The following is a 26,936-nucleotide window of genomic DNA, read 5'->3' as shown; positions in this document are numbered from 1 at the left end:
AGGTCTTTTATGAACATGCATCTTGCCCTCTACTTGTGTGTGGTCTTCTAAATTCCCCAGTATACAAGGTGCTTTTAAATCCTCTATTTTCTCAAAGAAAATTTCCCCAACTTTCCCTCTGAGGCTTTAGATAGTCTATTGTGTGTCTCAACAATAATCTTCTGCTCCAGGTGGCTGCAGGTTTTTTGTAAGCAAAAACCGGTGTGAGCGATGCCCACTGCTTTTTTAGCCTGAATGAGTTTTGTGTTGGGTGAAACAGACAAGCAGCCACGTTAATCTTTCAGGTAGCCCCTGACAGATGAGAACAGACACGCATAATACTTTGTAAATAAGGTCTGTTCTCCTATCTCTAAAACCAGAGACTAGAGTCCCACACTGAGAACATAGATTGTCATTTTCAAGATTGCTGCTGAGCTGGGGAGAATGTGAACAAAGGTAAATAAAAATACCACCAAGCTTTCCTAACATTTTTAAGTTGCCTTTTTCTTGAATCAGTGTTTCTTTAGTTGCTATAAGTCTTTTTTTTTAATTAAAAAAATTTTTTTAGGAGGGGAGGTGTTTGGTTTATTTATTTATTTTGGGGGGAGGTACCAGGGATTGAACCCAGGACTTCGTGCAAGCTAAGCATGGGCTCTACTTCTTGAGATATACCCTTCCCCCAACTATAAGCCATTGAATGTGTTCCAGAGTTCTTACAGTTAGATCTTCTTGTTTTGTAATGTTTCTCTGGAGGGACAGGAGCTTGGAGCTGCATAGTCCACCATGCTGCTCAGGTCACTTGCCCATCCCTGGTCCGTGGGTTTTCGATGTGTATCTTGGAATTGTTTTTGATGCCTTCTCCTTGGTATCTTAGGCTCTATGAGGTAAATGGAATTAGAGAGAGACACAGAAAAGGACAGGAAGTTGTTTTGAACTGTTTTGTGGTAAAAACAGGACTTGGGACCTGGGAGGAAGACAGTCTGGGTGCTGAGAGACTCTTGACAAGTGAGATTTCAAGTTTGACCATTAAAAAAAAAAACAAAACTTTGAAGAGTTCTAAAATTTGATTAGCCTCAGGAGAGAAGGGCTGAAAGTTTCTCTGGCTTTCCCTTGACTGCATCCCTCGGGTTTCCCTGAACTTGGACAGATTTAGTTCCTCAGTAAGTCTCCCTGGGGACACAGGAAAGAGGAAGAAGGAGGGAGAAAGTCCCCAGGGCACTATCACTACCGGACTTTCCCTAACTGCTGGTGTGAGCGGTTCTCTCCTGCACTGAGAGTGAAGACGGCAGCAGCTTGCTCTGGCCCACGGAGCATGCTCAGCGCTAGTCAGACAGGAGGCAGCCTGGGCCGAGGCCTGGGGAGCCATAGAGCTTTCCAGGCCAGTGCCCTCCTCTGGAAGTGGGTAGCTTTCAGGAGTTCCCCTCTGTGAAGGAGAGAGTAGGAGGGGATCAGGACAGGAAGTTGTGGGCCTGGCTGATGTCTCGAACAAGGACGCCTACAGCCTGAAGGATGGGCTCATCTCCAAACTCCCCTGCACAGCAGAGAACAGATTCAGCCCTTCCCTGGCTCAATGCTGGATGTAGGCACAGCTCCTTGCTATGGTTAGGAGCCTCCTCTCTTTCTTTCTTTTCATTTGGTCCTGGCTAAACAGAAATCGTGGAAGGCAGACTACTGAGTTCTCCCAGCAGAAACTACCTTTCATAAGGGATCTTGAGAGAGGACTGCATGTTGACAGGGTGGTGTTTCAGTGAAGACAGAAGGGTGGTTTGCTTCAAAATTGGCCAAATCCAGGACTAGGTAAGCTTTGTCCATAGATTTTTTTCCCTTTATTGATTGAGTCACTGATCATTCGTTCAAAAATATTCAACAAGTATCAGAAACAGTAAACATGTAGGACAAAATTTCTGCTTTCATTATAAAATAGAGATTGAAAATAAACAAAAAGTAAGCATAATTTTCAATGATGAGAGCTGAGAAGATAAATACATCCTAGTGAGGTGAGAGAAAGCAAAGGGCGGTATGTTCTCTTCAGATGATGAAGGAGGGCTCCCGGAGCTGGGCACTTGAGCAAAGGCATGAAGGAAGTGAGGGATGGAGCCCAGATCCTACGAGTTTCAGGTCCTTGGGTCTACTTCATGTCAGTGACAGCTGAATTACTACTTTTCTATATGATTTTGGAGGAAAAACTTGATTGTAGAAGGAACATTGGCTCTGGGGAGACTTTCTGAACTTTCTGTTAAACTGAGCCTGTGACCACTTATATGTAGGGCCTGGGCTGGACCAAGAGTTCACATCTGGTGGCCTTAACTCCCTGCTGGATCTAGGGTTTTGAGCTGTCATGAAGGCAGGGGATGTTGAAATTGAACCTTTAGTCTGTTGTCTCCCAGTCCCAGCGTGAGGGTCCCAGTAGGAGGTCGATGTGGGATAGGTGGAGAGTGAGGCTGGGAACTCCTCCCGTGCCCTCCTCTACACACTCCTCCTGTGAATCTGGTGATTAGTGGTATCAGAGTCTGGGAGAGAGAGGATTCTGACTGCCTAAGCCCAGGTGCTGGTTAGTCTGCGTTTTATTAGAAGACACATTCACAGAAGAGCAAAGCAAAGCAGACTTTCACTTCCAAGAATAGAGTGGAAGAAAGTGGTAATTCAGCTAGGCAACTAGCTGACCAGAAGACTGAGGAAGACTCTGTCCTTGCCCTCAGTCTCTTACAGAAAATCCTCAAAGCGATTCCTACCTCCATGCCCACAGTGATGCCAATGATGATAGACATGAAGGAGAAGCTTTAAAACGAATATAGTGCAAAGGGACTCTATGTCATGAAAAAGTAAACACAGAACCAGCTCTGGGTAGGACTGGGCAGGAAAACTCTTCTATCCTGGAGCAGACTCAGAGGACAGAATGCATGTGGTGGAGCAGGGAGTTTCATTCCAGATGGAAAGGATGTAGTGGTCAAAAGGAGCACCCTGTTGTCAGGAGGTGGACTGGGTGCCTTTTCAAGACCAGAGTGGGAGGCAGGGTGACCTGTGGATTGAGATGCGGGTCATGCATGCTGGACCGGGGGCTGGCTGTCTCGCCTATGGCATAGCTTTGGTGACTGGGCTCATCTTGGTCAGATTCAGTGTTCTTCATATATCGTGTATATTCTAAAAAAAATAATTAGCCCTGACCATGCTGGGGGAACAGCAGAGCATGAACCCTTCCTGGTCATGTTCTGGAGGCTGTCAATAGGAGGGGAGTCATTTCTCTACCCGGAACTGTTTCCACTTTTTGAGATCAGTGATAGTGTTATCTCTCTTTTGTTCTCTAGATTTCAAAAGGAACAAGCACTCAAAACTAAATGTTGGGGAATTACTCTGGTGCCACTGAATTTTATCTCTTAGGCTTCCCTGGCTCTCAAGAATTACGCCATGTATTGCTAGCTACCTTCATCCTTTTCTACTCAGTGACAGTAATGGGAGACACAGTCACCATTGTGATTGTCTGTGTTGATAAACGTCTGCAGTCCCCCATGTATTTCTTCCTCGGTCACCTCTCTGTCCTAGAGATCCTGATCATATCTGTTGCCGTCCCCTTGATGCTCTGGGGATTGCTGCTCCCTGGGATGCAGGCAATATCTTTGATAGCTTGTGGTGTACAACTATATCGGTACCTTTCTTTGGGTACATTAGAGTTTGCATTACTGGGAGCGATGGCCGTGGACCGTTACGTGGCTGTGTGCAGCCCTTTGAGGTACAACGTCATCATGAACAGCCGCACCTGCAACATTGTGGTGACTGTGTCGTGGGTGTTTGGGTTCCTTTTTGAAATCTGGCCAGTTTATGCCACATTTCAGCTTTCCTACTGCAAATCAAATATGGTAAACAATTTTTTCTGTGGCAGAGGGCAGTTGCTCAAACTGTCCTGCAATGATACTCTTCATAGAGTTTATCCTCTTCTTAATGGCTGTTTTCGTTCTTTTCGGTTCTTTGATCCCTACAATTGTCTCCTACACCTACATCATCTCCACCATCCTTAAGATCCCCTCAGCCTCTGGCCGCAGGAAAGCCTTCTCCACATGTGCCTCCCACTTCACCTGTGTGGTGATCGGCTACGGCAGCTGCTTGTTCCTCTACGTGAAGCCCAGGCAAACCCAGGCAGCCGATTACAACAGGGTTGTTTCCCTGATGGTTTCAGTAGTGGCTCCTTTCCTCAAACCTTTTCATCTTCACCCTCCGAAATGACAGTCATAGAGGCACTTCGAGATGGAGTGAAGCGCTGCTGTCATCTGTTCAGGAACTAGTCTTGCCTTAAGGCATATCACTTCTTAATACCTTCTGGATTCTAGAATGATTTGAAAAGTACTTATCTCTGTGTTGCATCATAATCATCATCAAATAATCTGTGTGCAACAGAAGCCTTTTAAGTTACGGTAGTTTTCCAGAAATTGACACAGCATTGTAAACTGACTATACTTCAATGCAAAAGAATGCAAATTTAAAAGAAGTAAAAGAAAGAGATGATAAGTAAGAATAAGCCCAAATACTAATGTTTATTATGTACATATGTATGGTAGAAGATTTACATTTCAAGTTTTTACTGTCTTATAAGATGATCGCTGCTTTTTTTTTTAAGGTTATGGTATAGTTTTTAACTGTAGCTTTAATGATAGGTTGTTACTTAAAAATTCACTTTATATATGTGTATATACTTTTCTGAAGTTGTGATTCATTTCAAAATAAAACATTTAAAAATTAAATTTAAAATAAAATATGTCATATCTAGATTTTTGAATGGGAAAGGCTAAGAAAAATATTCTCTGACTCCAGAAATGAATGACTACTTGAGTCCAGGTTCTTGAATCATCGTCCTGTAAACTGCCCTGTGTTTTGTGTCCTCTGACAGCGTAAAGCTTCCTGTTTCTTCTGTGGCTCAAACATACTCTCTTGATTTCCTGTCCCAGAGTCCTGTTGCTTTAGTAATTCTCTGCATATTTTCTTGGTGGCAAAGTTTAGAGAATGAACTCACTCCACAGTCTGGACTCGTTTACAGTTGCAGAGGTGACTTTCTAAAATACAGAGACACCTCTAATCTGTGGACTTCCTCAGGGTGTGGGAGGAAGGGCTAAGGAAGGAGGTGTTTTCTCAGCTGATGGCACCCGTGTTGTGCTGCTGCCACAAGGGAGGTGGGGCCGTGGAGCTGCTGTGCCGGGAGCTGGAGTGGCAGAGACAGTGGCCTTGCTGGGTGGCTGGGCTGAGGGGAGTGCAGAGCGTGGGGGCAGAGGCAGCCTCTGTCCCTCTCTCTGCATTTCTCACGTTCTTCAGTCCTTTCAAGGTCACTGATGCCTCATCCCTGTTCCTGTCCCCTTCATTTGTTCATCCTCTCCTGGCCACTTGCCTTCCTGGGTCTCCTTCTGTGGCACCAGGTCTCCAGTTCACTTCTGGGTACTTTTCCTTCCCCCCTCACAACCCCCAACTTCACTGTGTTATTACCCAGCTTTCCACAGAGATGTCCTCGTGTCTCCTTTCCAGCCCTGCCCACCTCACTGTTCCCCTGGTCAGCCGCCCACCCCCACCCTAGTCTCAATCAGTGCTTCCATTTATGTCATTAGCACAACTTTATCCACTGTGGAATTTTTGTCGTAACAAAATACTGATAACTGAATGTGCTATCGATCAACAATGAGTTAAATAACTTGCATTTCATCTGTGTAATGAAATATTACGCAGCTGTAAAAAGATTTAAGAAACTTTCTTTAGTGATTACAGATGATCTCTCAGCTATATTGTTAACTGAGAAAAGCAAAGTACATGGAATTTAGTACTCAGCCTTTCGTGTAAGAAAGGAATAGAGATGAGTACATATTCATGTTTGCTCGTGTCTGCTTGTGGGCGCTTCCTAAGAAACTAATACGTGTAGGATTGCGGTGGTGAGAGTCAGCAGGCAGACTGGGGAAGCGAGCAAGACTTCACTGTATGCCCTTCAATATATTTTTTAAAATTATTTTTGAAACCGTGTGTATGCAATGCCTATGAAAAATAAAATAATTGCATTTCTTGCATGTGTCTTAAGGGATGTAGTAATTCAACCTCTCGCTCTTTTATTTATTTATGTATTTATGTATTTTTTCTCTTATACAGGAATACCTGCTTGTTTATGTATATATATTTCTCTTACCGGAAGATACTTGGTAAGTGGAGTCTCCTGTTAAATCAAAACTTTTGGGGAAATATATCTGGAACTTAACATAAAAGCTGGGAGCTTAAGAAGAAAATTAGGAGATGGAGGCCTGCGTAGATGTGACTATAACTTTCCTTAACCCGAGGTCTAGTTTAGTATATCTGATAAGGATTAAATGCCACTCTTAGAGGGAGAGACGAGGCTGCCCCATTCTGAGGACTCCCGCTCTAACAGTCAGAACTTACCTGTGTGTGAGGTCTACAAGCGGGGGAGACCTATTCACCCCACACGGCACCTGTTTTATCTGTGTGAGGACTAGGAGCCGGAGAGAACTACCCATCCCGAATTCCGCACGCCAGCGCCGTGTACCACTGTAGCTAAACGCTGGGAGGCTTGGTGCCGAAAGTCTCTTACCACCAACTTTCAAAGGAGCAGCTCCCTGCTGTGCTGAGCAATTCTTTCCACTTCTTAGAATTAATTATAGAAATGCTTGGTTTATATGTATGATGCAAATAATAGTAGTGATGTAAGCAACCAGTATCTCATATTATGCATGTCAGGAGCATGTGTCACACCTGGCCCTAAGGACTTTGCTGTTGATTTCACCATTTGACATCCAAGTCCATGCCTGGACCACCAGAATTTCTGGGAAGCTACTCACTATTGGGTGAAATTTGACAGTGGAATAAGAAGCCAGTAGAAACACTTTTCCCTTCTCCCTTCTGAGGAAAGTTGTGAGGCACAGTTTCTGCATCTTCTAAAGTGAGTAGTCCCAGTGATCAAGCAGTTCATTGCGCTTGGTGGCAGCAAGCTTGATCATGCACAGTTTTATTAATTTTACAGCCTTTTTTGCTTCATATCCTTTCTCACTCATGCCTGCTACCATGGACTGTATCCCTAAGGAAGTAATGCTCATGGGCCCTTGGCCCTCTGGGGAACCCAAACTAGGAAATACTGCTTACATCTGGCCCTTCCTTCTTCCTTCTAAACAAAGGAGAATTCATTTAAACCAGAAACCAGCTCCATAGGGTAACTACTATTATCACCGAAGGAACTGTGGCACAGAGACAGGAAGTGACTTTTCCAAGGTCACATAGTCACTATGTAGGGGCCTAGGATCCAAACCTAGGTTGTCTGGCTCCAGAGTTCATCCTCTTAACCAGTATACTAAATAGTCTACACTGCTGAACTGTGCAATGCTAATTGTTCATCTGAACTGCTTGTTATTCATTCTCATATAAGTCCGGACAGTCTAGGTTACGTTGTGGTAACAAACAACCTCAAAAATCTTTGTAGCTCACCACAACAAACATTTATCTTTGTTTCCATTATTTGTCTACTATGGGCCAATTGCCCATCTCCTTTTTGTTGTCTTCATTATAATCCAGGCTGATGAGGCAGCCTCTAACTGGGACTTGGCTGGTCTGGAGATAGTGGGGAAGAGAGTATGGTAAGTTATGGTCAGATGTCATTGGCCAAAGCAAGTGACAAGGCCATGCTTGCTGTCAGCAGAATAGGAAAGGATTCTCCTCCTGCAGAGAGGAGCAGTGAATTTGTGAACTATGTATGATCTATCTAAGTATGATCTACCACAATGCTTAATTTCAGTCCAGAAGTGTAAGATTATATATGTCTGAGGAAAGGTAATATTATATGTAGTAATTTATTGATTGTTATAGTATGTATCTATAATCTTATAATTAATTTTAAAAGGGAAAACATTGGATACAACATTGTTTTCAATATCAAGTATTTAAAAACCCAGTACCAGGGGAAACTGGACAGCCACATGCAATTTTGGACTCTTACCTTATACCATGTACAAAAATTAACTCAAAATAGACCAAAGAACTAGACATAGAGCTAAAACTATAAAACTTGTAGAAGAAAACATAGAGTAAAAGCTTTGTGATGTTAAATTTGTCCATGATTTAATGGAAATGACACAAAAAACATAGATGACAAAAGGAAGAAAGATAAATTGGACTCTGTCAAAATTAAAGTCTTTTGTGCATCAAAGGACACTATCAATAGAATGAAAAAGGCAACCCACAGAATGGGGAAGAATATTTGCAAATCTTATATCTGATAAGAGACTTGAATCTAGAATATAAAGAACACTTGCAACCCAATAATAAAAAGATAAACAACTCAATTTAAAAATGCATGAGGAGCCTCAATAGACATTTCTCCAAGGAAGCTAGACAAATGGCCAATAAGCACATGGGATGCGGGGAGCCGCTCGTGACGGAGGGCTGCCAAGCACAAAACTTGGGCGTAAAACCCCAAAGTGCAGGGCGCCAGGCTCTGAGATTGAGGCTGCCGAGCACAAAGGTTGGGCCTAAACTCCCACAGTGCGGTGCGCCCGGCTCAAAGGTCAATTGAGTCAGAACAATCTCTGTCCCGCCACACCTTTTACTAAAGAATACACCAGGTGCGCCTATGCCTGAGGAAATATCCTTGAGCTACTAAGTCACAAAGGACCTTCAGAGGGAGAGATACAATCGGCACACAAATCAGTAATCTTTTTAGAGAACAATCACCTGAGCTAAATATACACGAGTCACGATGTTAGCCTAGAGGAACAATGTCTTAGCTTATCATCTTGGTTCCAGGAACTCTTAATGTTAGTTTTACAAGAACTGTAAACAATAATGATGTCTGTAACAATATACAAGTTAATGGTTTTAGTACACGCCTTAAAACAATACCTTTGCCTACAGGCAGGAATGTATGAGCTAATGGGTTAAAATCATATAAATTGACTGCAAGAAATAAACTCGTCGTCCACTCTTGACCTAGCGTCTTGCGGGCTAGAGTGAGACCCTCTCAACCCCAACTTGTCTTGTCTTGCTGTCTCTTTGTTACGTCTTTCCTTTTCTCAGTCCTGCAGCACAAGTTTCTGTACCTGATCGATTGTCGGCTGGCTCCGACAATGGGAGAATGCTTTACATCATTAGTTATCAGAGAAATACAAATCAAAACCACAGTGAGATACCACTTCCCACCTAGGAGGATAGCTAGCATCAGAAAGTTAGGTAATAGTAAGTGTTAGCGAGGATACGGAAAAAATTGGATCCCATGTACACCATTGACAGAACGGTACAAAGACCTGAGTTAATCGCATTGAATGGTTATTAAAGGGTTAGGGTTAGGGTTGGGGTAGAGTTAGAAGTTGAGAGAGATTGACTGTGAACTGTGGCTTGAGAAATAGTCAAGAACCCTATGGAGATACAAGCTCTCTGACCCCATTAGCAAAGACTAGCAAAGAACTTGAACTCTGCTGCCTCAGACTCACTGGCTGCTAGTGACGATGGTCTGAAGGGAGCTGGAGGGCCCACTGCGGGAAACTTGGGTCGCTGAATCCTAAATTACAGTCTCCATCGGAGGTGAGGGTAACATGGAGGAGAGCTAAGACTTTTACTGGGTTGTTACTTGGCCTGTGCTGAGGGAAACTCAGGAAGTGAAGTCGGACTAACCAGAAGGCAAAGGCCATGGCTCCTGGAGGTGGGTGGGGGTGGGAGGCAGATTGATAACAGCAGGGAAAATGGGCCAAGGCTGTCTATACTTGATCTTTTTAGTCATCAGTCAGTACCGGTTTGTCAGTGTCTGAGGACAGAGATCAATGACTTCAGTCATGGGACCAGTAGCTCACACAGAGAGGAAGGGTCGTTGTACGTAAGCCAGAGCTGAGGGAAGCATGGTGTTCATGCCCACGGGGCCACAGAATCTGAGCCACCCTCCTCTGACTTGGGCACGTTTTTAGTCCCACATTGTAAATGAATTGGCAGATTCTGAGAAATTGTGTCCTGCCTATGTTTAGCTTCTAGCAAATTAAAGGGCCACTTCTTGGATGAAGATCTCGACTTCAGATCTTCCACAAGGTGCTCCCCGTATTGTTTACTGCTGTTGAGATACGTAGTAGGGGGTCTCATTTAGTGTATACAAGACTTCGGTGAGCCAGGCATTACTGCTCCATGTCAGAGGTACGGAAGTTAAGGCACAGAAAGGGTACGAAACCTATGTGGATTCACACAGCATATTAGATGCAAAGTCAAAATCCTAATCCAATGGCTTATTAAATTTCCACTGCTTTTTAAAAAATATACCCTTGCTGCCCAATAAGGCCACAATTATCTACCCTTCTAAGGACTCAGTAACCTCCCCCAGCCCACCTCCACTCCCCAGCAATGAACTTAAACCTGAATTCACATGCTCCCTCGTGCTCCCCATCTGCAGCCCCCACCCCAGCTCACTGGGCCTCTTTTCAAACTTGTGCAGAAGTACCTCCTCATTTTGGGGAAAATGTGAGCTGTCTACGAGGGCAATCACTCCATGTCTACATTTCCTGACTATAAAAGTCTGTAATTTATTCTGTCATAAAAGAGGAAGTGTGGCAACCTTAGTTCTCCCTTCTTAAAACAGAAGGATCATGGTTTTCTTTTTGTTGGCTGAACTCTGGACCTTACCTTCGCTTCGAATTCTGTTTCTTCTTTTCTTTACCTCAGATGCAGCCTTCCCCCTCCTTCACTGCAGCCCTGTTCTTTGCTGGCACTGGCAGAGAGTTTGTATCTCCATGAGTTCTAATATCATCCCATCATCCGCTCCACTCAAAACAGGAATTATTTCTGTTAGCCTCCTTCGAGCAAGTTCTAACACATAATGTATTATCTCATTTTTAAACATTGCACAAGTGGCTGTGCTAATTAACCAAAAATTATGAAGCCTCAGGATATAGGAACAGAGCTTAGTGTTGTAATAAAATATAAAACTGTCAGCGATTTAATTTGTCATACATATAGTGATATACACAATCATTGTAGTACATTGTTGTTAGACATAAATGGTGAGCAGTTTACTTAGGTGATTATAATTTCCTTTAGTTTTATACAGTCTCCCCTTATGGTTTAATTCTTGTTACTCACAACACACAGGCATCTCTTTTTTCTTTTCCATGCACTGATGTCTTCCTGCAAGGCTGCGGCATTTTGGGTCAGTAGGCTGTTCGCACCTAGCAGCAAAGTCTCTCTAGAACTGCAGGTAGGAATGTGTTGTGACCACTGGGGCCCCAGACACTACTCCAAATTCTTCAAATATACTCAGCAGACATGGTCAGGTAATCAGAATCCATTAAAATGGAGATTTAGGCTAAGATCAAGAAATGGTTTTCTGGGGTGCCTTCAGTACATTGTGGAAGAACACAGATTTGGTTCCCTGAAGCTTGGTCACCCTGGCTGTCAGGCTGACTTCCAAGGGGCCTCCTGGCAGATTCCTGTCCTGCCCAGCGCCCTCTCCATTCCTGTGAGCAGTGTTCTCTCTGCTCCGAGTTCAGCTCTCAAGCCCATTCCCAGGCTTGGCCTCAATTCAGACTGAAAAGGGCCTCTCCTGTCCCTCCCCAGGCAGGGGCGGGGACACGTGAGCAGGGGTCTCTTGGGAACAGAGCTCGGTGAGCTCACCAAGCTACGTGTTAACCTCTTCCACCCTTGCTGTTCTCTAAATAATGTTCACACCCACTCGGTCTGCAGTTTCTCCCTGGGAGCCTGGCCGTGTGCTCTGAGGACAAAACAAACCCTGCCGATTGGTCAGAAGTTCTCAGTTCTATAGAAGCAGACCTCATCTCCAAAAAACTGACCCTGTCTCCTGGAGATGGTTAGTATCCAGTCTCCCAAAGTGGAATATAGATGCTCGTTTCCCCAAACAGGCAAGGACTTCTGCTAGTAGACAGAGGGACAAAGGGACCGTTGACCAGGTGACCTGTGCAGATCCAAAGGCACAGGTGTGGGCCTCCCAGGAAATTAGGTCTTGGAGACTTGCTGGCTCAGAATGAAGAGCTGGCCTCAGTTGTGTGCATGCAGGCGTACTTGTGGGGGGGCTGGTGTTTTAGCCCCTGAGGGTTCGTTAGGGAGCTCTGCCAGTGACCTGTGGATGACTGACAGAATAATTTGATGTTCTGTGCTTCCTGGACCAGTCCCAATTGCCAGTATTCTCTTTGGCTGTCTCCATAAGTATTATTTTTTGTTCTTGTCAGAGGTCACAGAGAGCTACAATCAATTGGAACCCTTCTCACAGATCGAGCGGTAGGGGATGTCACAGGACACAGCATCAAATGTCTTTGTTAGGCCGATAGTCACACAGTTGAAATTCTGAATCTGATTGGTAACACTGTTTGGGAGAAGAAAGCATGATTAAGGCCCACTGTTTCAGCCCTGCCTTTTCCTGGTTCTGGTCCCCTCGCATTATCCCCAAATTCAGCCCTAAAACTGGTGCTTTCCTGTCAACTCTCCTGTGAGCTTTTATGGGCTCACAGTCTTGGATTAACTCACTCTGTGTTTGGTCAGAAACATCTCATGGGTCATCTGTCCCCTTTTCTCCTGGAAATAAGGTTTCAGTGCTCTACATACTATGTTCTCAGCAGGAGGAAAGGGGGGGAGGAGTAGGAAAGAGATTTCTCTTCCTTCCCTAGGCACTAGCTGCCTCCTACCTCTTTTCCTGTCATCCAATCTCTTTAAGTCTGAATGAAAGGAGTCTGGTTTTATGGAAGGTCATAAGTTTGGAGTCAAGTGGATGTAGGATTGAATTGTGACTCTACCACTTCCTGGCTTTGTGATATTCAACACATTTCTACCCTCCCATCCTCAGTCCAACTGCCTGTTAAATGGGGATTAATAAAAGCATACTGCAGGAAACGACATGTGTAAAGTGCTTAGCTAGTGCCTAGCATTTAGCTGACACTGAGTGAATATTAACTTACTCTTCTCTGTGGGAAGCCTGTTGCAACTGACTTGCTTTCTGTCTCACTCAGCATCTTTATACATACATGGGGAATGTCATGTTCTCTACCATTGCTGTGTCCATGGAATGATACATAAGAGATAGCTCTTGGGAGCTGAAGCTCATAACTTTAAGGCAAAGATAAGCTGTTCATAATAACCTTTCTTTAGGTAAATAATCCGTATCTGGGGAACTTGTAAGAACTTAGTAATAAAATGTGCTCTGTGGGTCAGAAGATACTTATGAGATCTATCAAGCATGGTATGTATGTGAATTTGTTTGGATCTTGACCTGAACAAAATAATTTATTGTATGAATACTCCTCTCTACTTAGAAATGTTTGATATTTTCCATAATTATAAAGTTTGCAAAAAATATGTCTCTGGAAATAGATGCATGGGAAGAAAGAAGAACAGAACAAAGAGCCGAGTCTCAGCCTTTGTGCTTTTCCAGCGCAAACCCCAGAATCTCAGATCTGGTCTCTTGAGGCAAACCAAGTTCCCCAGAAAAATGTGGGGTGTTCACGTACTTGCCGTTAAACGGGGAGTTGTTGATCCAACGCCACTTCTTCTCTTTACCTTGGTACATTAAGCCAATAAAATACTTCTCAGCACCAGCTATGTCCTGGAGAAACTTCTAGAAGTTAAAGAATAAGTTAAATGTTCAACAGCAAGTTCTTTTTTGCTGCCTCCTTTGTGCCGATAGGCCCATGATTATATCTGATTCTGGGAAGAAGGCAGGCTGGCAGGGGACTCTGGGGCCGGCTATCACTGGCACTCACCATAAAGCCCAGAGAAGTAATTCTCAGTTCCCACAGAGCAGCAGGGTCACCTGGAGGGCTTGCTAAGACACAGATGTCTGGGCTCTGCCTTAGTAGGTCCAGTGGAGGGGACCACGAACTCACACTCCTAAGCGATTCCCAGGTGATGCTCATGCTCTCTGGGAACCACACTTTGAAAATAAAGGGGACGGGTACTGTATCATCTATAAAAAAGTAGTTTAAAATACATCTTTCTTTGATCTTCTCTGCCCAGGGTTGTTTTCATTGCCAGAAAATTTACATTCCAAATGAGGTTGGATCAAGTGACTTCCTTGAGTACTTGACAAGGAAAAACAGGGAGAATGAAAAGTGTGTTGTTAAAGCGGATAATGCCACGAGAAAGAGTGTTTATTGAGTGTTTCCTAAATTGACGCTAATCCCAGACATCTCAGTTTCCGTATTAAATTAATGCATCACAAATCAGTCCAGCCAGAAGTCTGGGAATCTTCTAGTCTCTCCTGTAGTCTTCACATACCTCCTGTACTCAGTGGATATCCAAGCCACTTGAATGCTTTCTCCATCCCCATGGCTGTTGCCTTTATTCATCCTTTCCTAACGTTCTCCTTCCCTGAAATATCTCATTTCATTCTTTTTAAAAATTAATTTCCAAGTTTACTCATTTAATAAATCCTTTTTGAGTGTCTGTTCTGCGCCGGGCATTGTATGAGGCTGAGGATATAGAAACAAGTTGGTTTCTCCTCAAAGAAGTTATGATCTAAAATGGGTTGGCAGACTATGGCTAGCAGGCCAAATCCAGACTGGAACTCATTTTTGTAAATAAGGTTTTATTGGAACATGTCCATGCCATTTTAAACATAACATCTATCGCTGCTTTTGAGCTCTCATGGTAGGGTTCGTTAGTTGTGACAGAGAACTCATAACCCGAAAAGTGTAAACTATATTATCTGTTTAAAAAAAAAAGTTTGCTGATCCATGGTCTAAAACAGGGGTTCTTAACCCTTCACTCTCTTGCTAGCAGCCAGGGATGGTTTCTAAGGGGATCTATAAAGCCACTGGAATTTTATCGAAAATATTATGCTTCTGTAATATTTCTGGGAAGAGACACATAGATTTCATCACCATTTCTAAAACGTCAGTGATCCCAACATGTTGGATCTAAAAAGATCTAAAAAGATAGTTGGATGAGTTGACCAGCACAGCAGGGCATCCCAGTGCCAGATATGTTCTAGGTATGGCACAGGCAGGAAGGAGGAAGTGATCAGTTCTACATGGAGTTACAGAACGACTGTAGATGAAGTGATACTAGAGATGAGGTTTGGGAGATAGCTGTCGTCAGGCAAGGGCTCGTCAGGACTGGACTTCCTGGAAGAGGGCGCATCAGATCACAGACAGACTGTGGAGCAGGCTGGAGCATTTGGGGAACTACAAGTGTTCAGTGTGGTTGGTGCAGAGGTAGAAGGGAGGTGGGTTGAGAGACAAGACTGGAAAGAAGGCAGAGGCCGGACAATATAAGGCCTTGTATGTCATGCTAGGGAAACTGGACTTTAACTCATTTAAAACGGGACAGACAGCTTAGAGCCTTAGAGATATAATGATGTCAGTTCTGTGGAGGACAGGTAAGATGGGGCAAAACTAGGGGCAAGGGGGGAGTTAGAAGAATTCTGAAGAAATCCAAGGGAGAGCTGAACAATTTGCTGTGGGCATAGCAAGGAAAGAACTTGGTTAGCAACTAATTTAGGAGAGAAGAGAAAAGGCCAAGTCCCAGAAAACTGTCAGTGTTCAATCTTGGGCGACATGACTCCTCACCAGTATTTGGAATACAAGAGAAGGAGCAGTTACAGTGAAATACGCTTGATTCAGTTTTAAACGTGGTGAGTTTGTGGTGCTTTTGAAACATCAGAGTGCAATATGATATACTGTCTGGTCCAAAGAAGGTCACTGGGGGTGCAGACATGAGAGCCATCGGCAAGCCGTTGGTGTGGTGGGTGTTCCCCAGGGCTAGCATGAGTGTCAGTGTAATGCCGAGGATGGCACTTGACATGCGCCAGCACGCAAGGGTTGAGTAGAGGAAAAGAGACCCTCAACTTCCTGCCCCATTCCCTTCTTCTTCTTTTCTTTTCTTCTCTTTTCTGCCCCGTCTTGCTCTTGGTTTTCTACTTGAAGGCATGTTTCCTTCCCGCTTGGGCACTAATCCCTAGAGGAGCTGTGGCGCCCTGATCCCTGCTTTTGTTGGATACCTGTTACCAAGATTCGCAGAAGAGCCTCTTAGAAATTATTCTCAGTCACAGGACCTTTTAGAGGCAGGGTGAAGGCAAAGACAGGAGAGAAGCAGAAGCACTGTGTATAGCACAATGCCTAGCACTCAGCGAATACTTAGGGTCTAAGGAGGGAGAACTATAAACTAAAATAAATTGATTAGAGCATGGGTTTTGGACATTGGGGAACGAGAGATCTCAGTTCAGTTCCATGTGCTGTCATTTAGCAGGTGTCTGACCTTGATCAAATTATTTTTCTGGGCCTTAGTTTTCCTATATATGAAATATGAATAATAGTGCCTATTCAGAATTGTTATGAAGATAAAAGGAGATAATAAAATAAAGCTTTTTCCATAGTGTTAGCTATTTTTATTACCATAATTGTACACTGTCATTTCAAGTCTATGGGCTGGTTCTTTGTTTTTTGTATTACTAATTTTGTTAATTTGCAGCTTCCTTATTTACTAGGCTGACTGGGATCATATCTTAGCCACAGCTCACATCTATGAAGTATTCTGTAGTTTCTAAAAAGCTTTTATGCACCTCAGCTCATGTGGTCATTTCCTTGTACTGCCCCCAGGATGCTGGTTTACTGCTGTGCCTCCTGGGAGAGACCAGAGAGTGTGGATTTCTCTGGCTCACATGAACTTGAGGACACACCTCACTGCTGTTGAGAAGAGTCTCCCACCCCCAGGCTCAGCCAGTCCCCTTTCCATTCTTCACCCCACTTACCCCTGCTCCACAAATCAAATTGTCCCACCGACTCCACCCACTGAGGCTGGTGTAGGGCGGGCTGCTTTTCTGCACCGGTCTAACGCTCTCACCAGTTTCTCGGGCGTGTCGACGATGGCCAAAGTGGATCCTCTTGCTTTGCAGGATTCCACGCTCTTGTTCCAAGGCGATTCCGATATGGACAAGAAATAACATCTTCCTTGATGAAAATACCACCCTCTGGGGCAGGCTAAAGAAATCCAAGAAAAGAGAGTATGAGGTGAATGGTTTGGGTTGTGCACTTTGGAACTGAGTTGTAATAATACAGTGGGACATGGGTTTCTTTATAACAATTATATCAATACAGTCATCCTCAATCCAGGAAGAAATTTCACTCAGTTTAGCCTCAGTTTCCCTGTCTATACCATGAAGGGAATGAATTAGAAGGTCTTTTGGGGCCCATTGAGTAAAAAAGTTTTCATAAGAGAGGTGACAATGGGAGAAGTCTCTAAGAATTCGGTACATAAGAACTTGGAGGTGGAGAGGGGCCATCACCATGCACTTTACCTGTTCTGTAGCTCCCTCTGGGCATGACGCTGACATTATTGCCCCCAAGAATCTGTGGGACTACAATGAAAAGACACCCGAAGGTAGCTGTATGATGAATGTAACACACAAACGTCAGAGCGACTATTCGATCCCTGTGACCACTTGTCTCTGGACAGCGGAGTTGACGAGGGACCCTTGGCCACTCTGTGTTAGAATTTTTTAAGATGTTTTCTTTCTTTGAACCTTCCATCTAACAACTACCCTTATTTGTCATGCCCGACACCCCAGGTCCTATTTTATGTCTTCCTTTGGTGCAGGAGTAGATATGAAATGCCAAGAGAAAGGATAAGCGAAAGGAAGAGAAATAGATGGATTCAGTCCCAGGAGGGAAAGCTCTTGCTTCTGTCTTTTCTGGAACCTTTGACGGTGTTATCCCCAAAGAGCTGCTTGGGGCACCTCCCCTCCAGGCTCCCCACAGCATCTCTGCTGCTCTCCCCATTTCGATGCCCCAAACCCCACGTGAAAACTCAGAATCCTGACGGGCAGCTCTGGACTCTTCTCTCATCAGCACGTATCAGCTCCAAGGATTGGGAACTAGATTCTGGGCTAGCGGCTGGCTATTGGCAGATAAGGAGGCAGGCGAACTTTCCAGAGATTTCCTACGGGCAGAGAAGAGTCCATTTATTTCTTTAAATAGAAAGAGGGGAGTTGATAGGCCTCCGCGAGGCCGCCTTATTTGGGGGAGCACTGGCTCTCGGAGCAGGCGGCTACGGAGGCTTCAGAGGCTGCTCGCTGTTTGTCCGCTGGGGCTGGAGACCAGGGTGTGGTTTACCCAGACCCTAGATCAGCCACTTCCAATTATGTAAATAAAATGTACAAGTCAGCATTCACTTTTTGTTTTCGTTCCCAGTTCAGAGGCTGTTTGTAATATATTGTAACCTGATTTTCATTAGGAACTACTTGGGAATTATAACTGAAAACAGAACTTCATAAATATTTCACGAGCATTTCCTCTATGTGGCTCGCTGTACTGGGTCCTGCAGTTGAAACAAGGATGAAGAAGAAACTATCTTTCTAATAAAGATGTGTATAGTAATAGGTGTCTTAAGAGGAAGAGAGAGAGAGAGAGAGAGAGAGAGAGAGAGAGAGAGGGAGAGGTCCTTGGCAAAGCTTCAAGAGGACGTGGGTTCAATAGGAAAAGCTGTGTCTCACTCATGTCTGTATCCTCCATAGCCTGTGACGTCATGCCGTGCTTTCTAGATGATTGTTGACTGACATCTGTTTTTATTTATCTTCTGTGTTTTATCTAGCGTACTGCTTGGCACACAAAAAGATGCCACATACAGTTTTTGATTTTGTTTTTTTGTGGGACATGGTTTTCTTTATAACAATTTTTTAAGTGACAGAGTTTATAAAGTACTTTCACATTACATTACAGTATTTATATACAAATCATCCTCAGACCCAGGAGAAAAACTGAGGGTCTGAAATTTCACCAAGTCTAGGCTTGGTTTTTCATCTATAAAAGTAAGAGGATTCATTAGAAAATCTTTTTTTCCCCACTGGGCATACTGCGTTTATTTTATTTATTCATTTTCTCCAGGTTTATTGAGATATAATTGTCATTTAACATTGTGTAAGTTTAAAATATACAACGTATGATTTGATACATTGAAGATTTACTCTCTTAGCAACTTTCAAGTGTATAATACAGTATAGTTAACTATAGTCGCCATGCTGTACATCAGATTTTCAGAACTTATTCATCATATAGCAATTAGCAGATCTTTATGAACCCTTCCTGCGAAAGAATTACTGGGGAAAGGACGCTTTGAGAAAAGCCTTTAAGAAAATTCAGCACAAAAGAAGGTGGAGAGGAGATTATTGTCATGCACATTACCTGTTCCATAGCTCTGTGTAGGAACGAGGTTGACATCTGTAGGAATGAGGCTGACATGTGTAGGAACGAGGTTGACATCTGTAGGAATGAGGCTGACATGTGTAGGAACGAGGTTAACATCTGTAGGAACGACGTTGACATTATTTTCGCCAAAAATCTGTGGGACTGCAAAGAAAATCAGCTGTTGGCTCAGCCCCAAAGGTGGCTGCACAATGAATGTAACAGACATCACCATGGGGCGGTGGAGGCTCTGTGACTCTCAACGTGACATGTTGAACTCCCTGAGTCAGGTCAGTGAAGATGTGCACATGTTTTCCATGAATGTATTCACACATCCACATTCATATTTTCTCCCTCCTCTCTTACGTGATAGGAATTGTACCTTTAGATTGGGTCATAAGAAAGCCATCTCTTACCCAAGTGAATCACATTTCCTTCCTCATTTACTTTTCCCTTCTGACTTCTGAAGCTGGAGGAGATTCCACTTGCTGCAATTGCAGTAAAACCCTTTGATATGAGGCTTCTTTTTTCTGAACATTTGGATGAATTAGTTTCTGTTTTACTTAAAGGAAAATTTCTCCCTGGATAAAATCCCATTGCCTTTAATGTAGCTCTTCCCACCACTTACCGTTTGGTTGGACTGGGTCTGTATTTTCAAATTTCAGCGACAACAACAAGCACCAATGAGAACTTCAGCTCAGATTACCCAGCTGATACCCTGGTGGCAAAAGCTTTGTGCAGGGCTCTAACCATCAGACACTGATCTGTCCTACATCTTCCGTGTAGACCAAGGAACGCGGCCCGTTGTGTGTCGGGGAGTGAGAAAGGCATTGTCAGTCGCCCTCTGGTGGAAAGACTTGGCCATTTAATCTTTGTATTCAACCCTGCATTCTGAGGGACCAAAGACCAAGACATGATACTCACAGTAAAGCAGAAATAAGGTCATTCCAACAACTTTAAGCGCCACAACGATAAGTGTCGAGATGATCATGTGCCAGTTCATGATGAAGGAGATGAGGAGGCCTGTGGGCATGAGAGCATAGTATCACCGTTGACAATCGGGGACAAGACTCCTTTCCACCAGGGCACATGACAGACTCTTTCTCAGAGCACCCTTGGGTGGGGCTTGGAAGCCAGGCACGCCATTGACAGGTGCAAGGAGGAGACTCAGCACATGGTTAGAAGACAGGTAGGATCTTGTGCTGGCTGGGAGCCTTTGACCTCGGCAGGCTGCCTCTCTTTTACCATCCTTAGCTCTCGGCCCTGGCCCTGGTCCCATTTGTGACCTCCTAAACTCTGTCTAATGAAACAAGTCCTCTCCTGGACTTTGAGAACCCTTAACCTTGGAAGGACCTTTGCTCTTTCATTTGTAGTCTTGGCTGTACCGACTTCAGTGCTCAGAAGCCTCCTTCTTCAAAAGATTATATCAGGAGTCTGACAGACAGGGCAGGTATCCCTGCGGTCCCAGGCATTGGGGAAGAGCCAACAGTCTGTCCAGAAGGGACAGACACACACTTACCCGTTCTCTCCCTGGAGGGCTGGGCTGGCTTGCAGGTGGGGATCTTCCCAGTGGCCTTATGCTTGGTATGGTGTGGGGAGGCCCCTTCTCCTGAGAATACGCTCCTTCTGCTCAGGCAGTGTCCTTCCTCCCTCACACAGCCTCTGTCTTGTCAGCATCTCTGAGCAAACTCTTGTTCCTGTTCATTGCTCTTGGCACAGGGAGCGGGCGGGGCAAGGAGGGGAAGGGAGCCTGTAGCCTCTTCAAGGGGAAGGTTCCTGCCAGAGGGGTTCTAATTTAAGGGAATGATTTTAGGAGAATTTAGAAAACAAAATACCTCAACACAGACTTACCCTTTCTCTGTATCTGAATCTCCCTGAAATATAGTGGAAAGAAAATATAGTAAAATGTTAACAAATCTGAGTGTAGGATTTCTGGAAATTATTTGTACCTTCCTTAACAATGTTTCTGCAAATCTGAAATTGTCAATATGAACATTTTAAAGAAAGAAATCCATCTGAAGTCACTACTGTTAGCAGGTCTCATGTGTCCACTGGTTCCTTCACTGTCATACAGCTCTGCTCAGTCCCCTTTGTCATGGACCCCCTCCTCTCTGTCCCAACTGCTCACCTTGCAGATTGTATGCCACATGAGAATGGTGACTGTTCAGTCCGTCTTGAACATGGCACTCTGCTGGATACAGGGGGTAGGGTGAGGGTGAACAATACTCAAGTCTTATTATCAAGGAATTTTTATTGCATATTACATTAAAAGCTTTCCTTTTTATTAGGTTTTCCCTACGGTAAAAGCTACATGTGCTCATTAAAAAAAATGGTTAGAAAATATTGGCAAGGAAAATTGAGAAAATAAAAGAAATTTATATAAACTGACACATTTAGCCATAGTCACTGTGAATACTTATAGGTGTATATGCTTTCTAATTAGTAGGTAGGTAAGAAGGTAGATAGATAGATAGATAGATAAGTAATATAGATAGATCCTGGGTCATTTAGAAAAACAGGATCATATTATATATATATTATTTTGTAATCTATGCAGTATGCATTAAACTAGCACCATATTAGAGATAGCCCTCCAAGTCAAAGTGTAGGTTTTGATAATATATTATTACACATACACACATACACTTTGTTCAACAGCTGGGCAACTGTGAGTCTTCTAGTAAAGCATAGTGAGGAAGAACAAAGGCTTAAAGTTAGTCCTGAGCTTGATTCCTGGCTCTGCTGTTTACTAACTTGATGTCTTTGAGTTACTTCATCTCTACAAGCTCATAAATAGGAGAAATGATAGTAAATATCTCAAAGGCTTATTGTGGGAATTAGCAAGAAAATTCTTATAATTTTATTAGCATGATACCTGGCATCTTGACTATAAATTCTTAGTACTCTAGCTATTTTTCTGGCACCCAAGCAGAAGCATCTTTGTACTCACCCTAAATAATTTCCTTAGGCTAGGTGCTCGGAAGTCAGAACTCCTCCCAACCCCCACTCTCTCCATACTGGGAGCCCTCGGAGACCCTCTGTGGTCTCTGGATTATGGGCCCAACTGATAGGAAGCTTAGTAAGAGGAAAGAGTCTACCCTTCTCTCTAGTTTGAAAACTCAGCACCTTTCAGGAGAATTTTGCAGGGCTATGTGCTCGTCTTATGCCCCCTCAGTAGAAACATGACACCAGTATATAGCAGTCCATCATTACATTCTGGGTTATTCAACCTAGACAGCACCTTCTTAAGAGTTTATCTCATGATTCTTTCTCTCAGCTCCTCATTTCTTTTCTGCTTAAATGGAAAAAATACTCTCTCATGTCCCTTTAGAGGGAGGCTGCAAACTGGTGACCCATAGACTGCAGCTATATTTTGTTTGAGTTGTGAAACAGAAAGAAGTCTGAATCAACATTTTGAAGTTTTGGACATTTCAATAGATATCAAGGTATCTAGAAGATCTGACACTAACTACTGAGAGCACCTTCCCGCAGGGCAGTGTAGGGTGGAGCAGGGCTCAGGGCTTACCCGGTCTCTCTCCAGTTGCACCATCTTGCTGGAAGGAATCCAGTCCCCCATCTCGCTGGAAGGAATCCAGTCCCCAGCTATCATCATGACTACACTACTATGATCTTGTCTTAGAGCAAAAGTTGTTCAAAGTCATGCCTCTATTAAAGAGGGAAAACAAAAGGTGGAATGAAGAGTCTACATGTTTCCAGAAGAATGGGACAGAACATCTTTTCTTGCAAAAAGTAAACAGTATTTTATGTATTGAAAATGCAAAATGAGTCTTTGCCAAGAAATAAAACCTGAGACATAATTAGGAAACACATTAAACAACTGCTGCATAGCAAAGAAACATGATGACAGCTCGATTAACTGAGAGAAAGAACTAGAATTTCCACAATTAATTCCTGAATGCAAATGAAATAGCTTTTGCAAATGCTTTTGTGAAAACAGTGGCCCTAAAATCCTTCACACACGATGAATTTCTGAAAGATTGTCTATGGAGTGAAGGAGAAGTTATGTGACTTCAACAGAATCAAACATTCACGAATATATTACAGCTAGAAATACTGTTGCTTAGAATACTGGAGACAGCTGAGAACTTGCTGGAGAGGAATTAAATACTCTGTGGGGTTTTATAACTGCAGCGGATGAAAACAAGGGTATAAATAATAATTCCAAGTAACTAGCGATATTTACTGCTGGTATTGATTGCAAAGCTTATGCAACAAATGAATTTATTAAAATGTCACCCATGATATCTACAACATCAAGAAACAATCTCTGTGTACTAAGAAAAGTAGTAGAAAGTTCAAATTAGTAAGCATGACTGGGGGAAATTCTGTGATGGCATTTTCAAACCACTGTGGCAACATTTCACAATGGCAAAGAACTGCTCATTGCATCACTCATCAGGAAACCTACTGTGCTAAAATATTCAGGGATGTGGTAATTAAAGCTGTATGCCAGACACGCTTGAAAGGTCTGGAACTACAGAAAAACCAGGGCTTTGTGTGAATGGATTCAAGCACGGTGGTGTGTTGTGCTTCATGCGTCTAAGAAACTTAAGAAATTAACAAAAGAACACATACTGAGATTTAAAGTATCCATATTTCATTGACTCTGAGAAACATGTTGTTTTTCACATTATGACATCTCTGGATTTAGGATGTATCATAGTTGATAAGGAAGCACTGTTTAATTGGCAACTTTTATTTTATTTATTTCCATTTTTAAAATTGAGTCATAGTCATTTTACCATGTTGTGTCAATTTCTGGTGTAGAGCACAATTTTTCAGTTATACATGAACATACATATATTAATTGTCACATTTTCTTTTCACTGTGAGCTACCACAAGATCTTGTATATATTTCCCTGTGCTATACAGTATAATCTTGTTTATCTATTCTACATATGCCTGTCAGTATCTACAAATTTCGAACTTTTAATTTCCTTAGTGGTGTGTAAAATAAGAATGTATCTTACAATCGATGCCACTTTATGTTCTTTGAAATCTGATGGTAAGAAAATACTGCAGATTTAAGTCATTAAAGTTTTTAGCTTTGATAAAACAGATTAATCATTCTACAAATATAACTTACCAAAATTGACTCAAGAAATAGAAAACCGGAGGTATCCTTGCTAACAGATGGCCTTAAGATTTTGAAAAGTTGTAAAGCATAGGCTGCAAGAAAAAATTTTTTTTCTTAATGTAGCAATTTCTTCATTAAGATTAAATTTGAAATGACTTTTGAGGAATACTATTCCTTGGCTTTAGAAAACCTTTTGAATTGTCCAGATACACAATTTTAAAAGTAAGACCTGCAAATTTTGTGGCAGTAGCTGGTGCAAATAGTGAATTAACTGCAATGGAGGTATATTAAGACACAGATTTCATCATTTTTGTTCGGTGATAGATACTGTGTGTAATTCTGTGAAAGTTAAATCTCAGAGACCTCCTTTTCAGTGAAGAAATATATTTTTCCTCTATATGTTTTTATAGGATTGTGGCTTATAAACTAGTGGTTTACAAGCTCCAATACCTGTAAGTACTTGACAGTTAATATAATGAGTGAAATTAACCAGATATAAGAAAAACACCTGCTAGAACTATATGGAACTTTATTTTTCCTGAACTGAACATGTAACACAAATGTATGATATTGGAGACAATATTTTAATTTCATTGAAAAAATACAAGTTAAAAATTAGAAATGTTTAATGTTACATGTCTTTGATTTGGAACTAAAAACTTAATACTTTTTCTTCTGTGGATTGTAATTTCAAATTAATATTGTGCATTGAGATGTAAAGTGTAGAATTTATCCCTGAATTCTTTTAACGAGGAGCCATATTTAATTGCATTTTGCCTCATAATGGAAAATAGTTCTTTTGAAGTGTAGATCTTTTAAATATGAATAGAATATCTGTCCAATAATTTTGAAATTGGAGAACATACATTGGAAATTAATCTTTTATTTTATAACCTTAGAAAATTTATTTCATGTCATCTGTTTCATTTATGAAAACTAATTTTGGCATAGAAAGTGAACGATGTTATTTAGTGCTAAATACATATTCCAAAAATCAGACTTTTTATAGGACACAGTGACTCTTAATTATACAGTGGTGTATCTCCATATGAATGCCCCAGGGAAGACATTCAAAGTGCCTAAATGTCATGTACTGTCGAGTCTTTGATGCAGTCTTTTAAAACTATATCATATAGTATTTCAGGTATACAAAAAAGAATAAATAATAATAAAATAAACACCCATTTCCTAATCCAAGAAATGAAACATTGCAGGATAACTGAAACTCCTTTGTACTGCTCACCAATCACACCCTCCTCTTCTACCAGCAGTAACCACTCTCCTGAACTTGTTACTTGTCATTCTTGCACATTTCTTTGTACTTTATCACACACTTACGTAACTCTACATAATAAGTGGTGAGGTCCTGTAGGTATTTAGGGCCTACATAAATGCTGTCATGCTGTATGAGTTGTCCTAAAACCTGCTTTTATCACTCAACACCATGTTTGGGAAGTCATCCATGTTCAGTTCCACGGCTGTGTAGCATACCACTGCATGAATATATCACAATTTATTTACCCATTCATCTATTAATAGACATTTTGGTTTCAAATTTAGTCAGTGTTGACACCATCAGGCATTGTGACCCCAGAACACACATGCGCAACCACTGAACGCACTGTTCACTGACTGACTACGCTATGAGTTTTTGCTCTGTAAGCTCGTATCCTAGAAGCAAAGAGTAATGGGGGGTACTGTACCTGAGTACCTCATATTCAGTCACTGCTCAGAGATCCAAATGGACAATAAAAGATACAAATTAATGAAGTAAAAAACCCCAGGTTTATTACAAGCTAAACTCTGTATAAACAATTGCTCAAATCCATAGAGTGTTTAGATAAGCCTGTAGGCACTCAGGGACCTCCTCCAGGGACCCCATCAGTTATTTCAATAATCAGTCTGAAGCTGGAATGTTTGGGGCTGATACTGAAGTCTTTAAATTTTATAGATGAGTGATTAGGCTTCTTGTGTTTCTTCAGGGACACGTGCATGTGCCTGCGTGCCTCCTGTTATGAAGGTTTCCATTGTCTTTCTGCCCAAACTGGAAGATGCCAGAGAACTCCAATTGTGTCTGCACTTCGGAGGTGCCAGTGAAGTAGGTACACTATGTTATCCCTAGTTCTTTTCCAGTCTCCCCTACCCCTCCTTTTGGCATGGATACCCCTCAGAGACCCACAGAAAGTTTGCTGAATGTTTAGGAAGAGAGATTATCTGGGATGAGAGAGATTTGGGTCATTGTCCCCAAATAATTACTCACAAGCTGTTTATATTTAGGGCCTTCTATATATAGAGAGCTTAGGGTTGACTTTAAAAGCATGATACCATCAGGCAGTATTTAAGTGAATAGTACCAATAATAAATAAACTTGTATTTAAACTTAATCATAAACATGATAAATTAAACATTCCTTGCAAACAAACTAGATCAAGTAGAATCAAATCTATTATGAAAGAGGCCCTAACAATAACCCACTCCTTGGATTTTCCTGTGATTATTCATCTTTTTTGGATTACTAAAGTTAATCCTTCTTTATTTGGATTTCCCATTGAGTCTGAGCTGGGCCATTCTGAGAATAATGCTTGTTTTCTTCTCCTGGTCCACAACTAACTTGAAATGGTTGTATCTTCATTGCGTCTGCTTATGGACTTTCTGGTTCCATTTATGGGTTTTGGATTACTCATTGTATCATAGGTCTTTTGGTTCCAAGTGTAAGTACTTTAATTCAAACAAATTT

The 26,936-nt window shown here is 42.3% G+C and overlaps 2 protein-coding genes and 1 long non-coding RNA gene across 3 annotated transcripts; 2 read left to right on the top strand and 1 right to left on the bottom strand.

The window, feature by feature from the left end:
* Positions 1–3,314: 3,314 nt before the first annotated feature.
* OR9A4 (olfactory receptor family 9 subfamily A member 4) lies at positions 3,315–4,256 on the top strand. The gene is given in 4 exon segments (XM_072965386.1): positions 3,315–3,889; positions 3,891–4,173; positions 4,175–4,197; positions 4,199–4,256. Coding segments are annotated over 4 exon segments (939 nt in total).
* A 137-nt stretch (positions 4,257–4,393) lies between these two features.
* Positions 4,394–26,286, top strand: LOC140697301 (uncharacterized). Its single transcript, XR_012074205.1, has 3 exons — positions 4,394–4,479; positions 6,094–6,143; positions 26,182–26,286. It is a non-coding gene; the product is annotated as an uncharacterized lncRNA (long non-coding RNA).
* Positions 10,354–20,745, bottom strand: CLEC5A (C-type lectin domain containing 5A). The gene is made up of 7 exons (XM_072964330.1): positions 20,620–20,745; positions 20,025–20,123; positions 19,219–19,265; positions 19,101–19,113; positions 16,765–16,901; positions 13,434–13,540; positions 10,354–12,295 (listed from the first exon to the last, which is right to left on the bottom strand). Exons 2-7 carry the CDS (start codon positions 20,101–20,103, stop codon positions 12,181–12,183), a joined length of 498 nt encoding a protein of 165 aa, XP_072820431.1. The 5' UTR covers positions 20,104–20,123; positions 20,620–20,745; the 3' UTR covers positions 10,354–12,180.
* Positions 26,287–26,936: the final 650 nt, after the last annotated feature.

The sequence above is a fragment of the Vicugna pacos genome, chromosome 7 (assembly GCF_048564905.1).
Source record: "Vicugna pacos chromosome 7, VicPac4, whole genome shotgun sequence".
NCBI lineage: Eukaryota > Metazoa > Chordata > Mammalia > Artiodactyla > Camelidae > Vicugna > Vicugna pacos.
The sequence above is the reverse complement of the archived record's forward strand: the minus strand, read 5'-3'. Positions and strand labels throughout refer to the sequence as shown.

Bases quoted from the DNA above. Each gene is read 5' to 3' on its own strand.
- CLEC5A (XM_072964330.1), bottom strand. From the start codon at position 20,103: ATGAACTGGCACATGATCATCTCGACACTTATCGTTGTGGCGCTTAAA. The intron at 13,541-16,764 runs GTGAGAGCGTTA...TTTAACTTCTAG, and splicing joins TCGACACGCCCGAGAAACTG to AAGTTTCTCCAGGACATAGC. The intron at 12,296-13,433 runs GTACGTGAACAC...TCTCCCAAACAG, and splicing joins AACTCCCCGTTTAACGGCAA to TGTTACCAATCAGATTCAGA.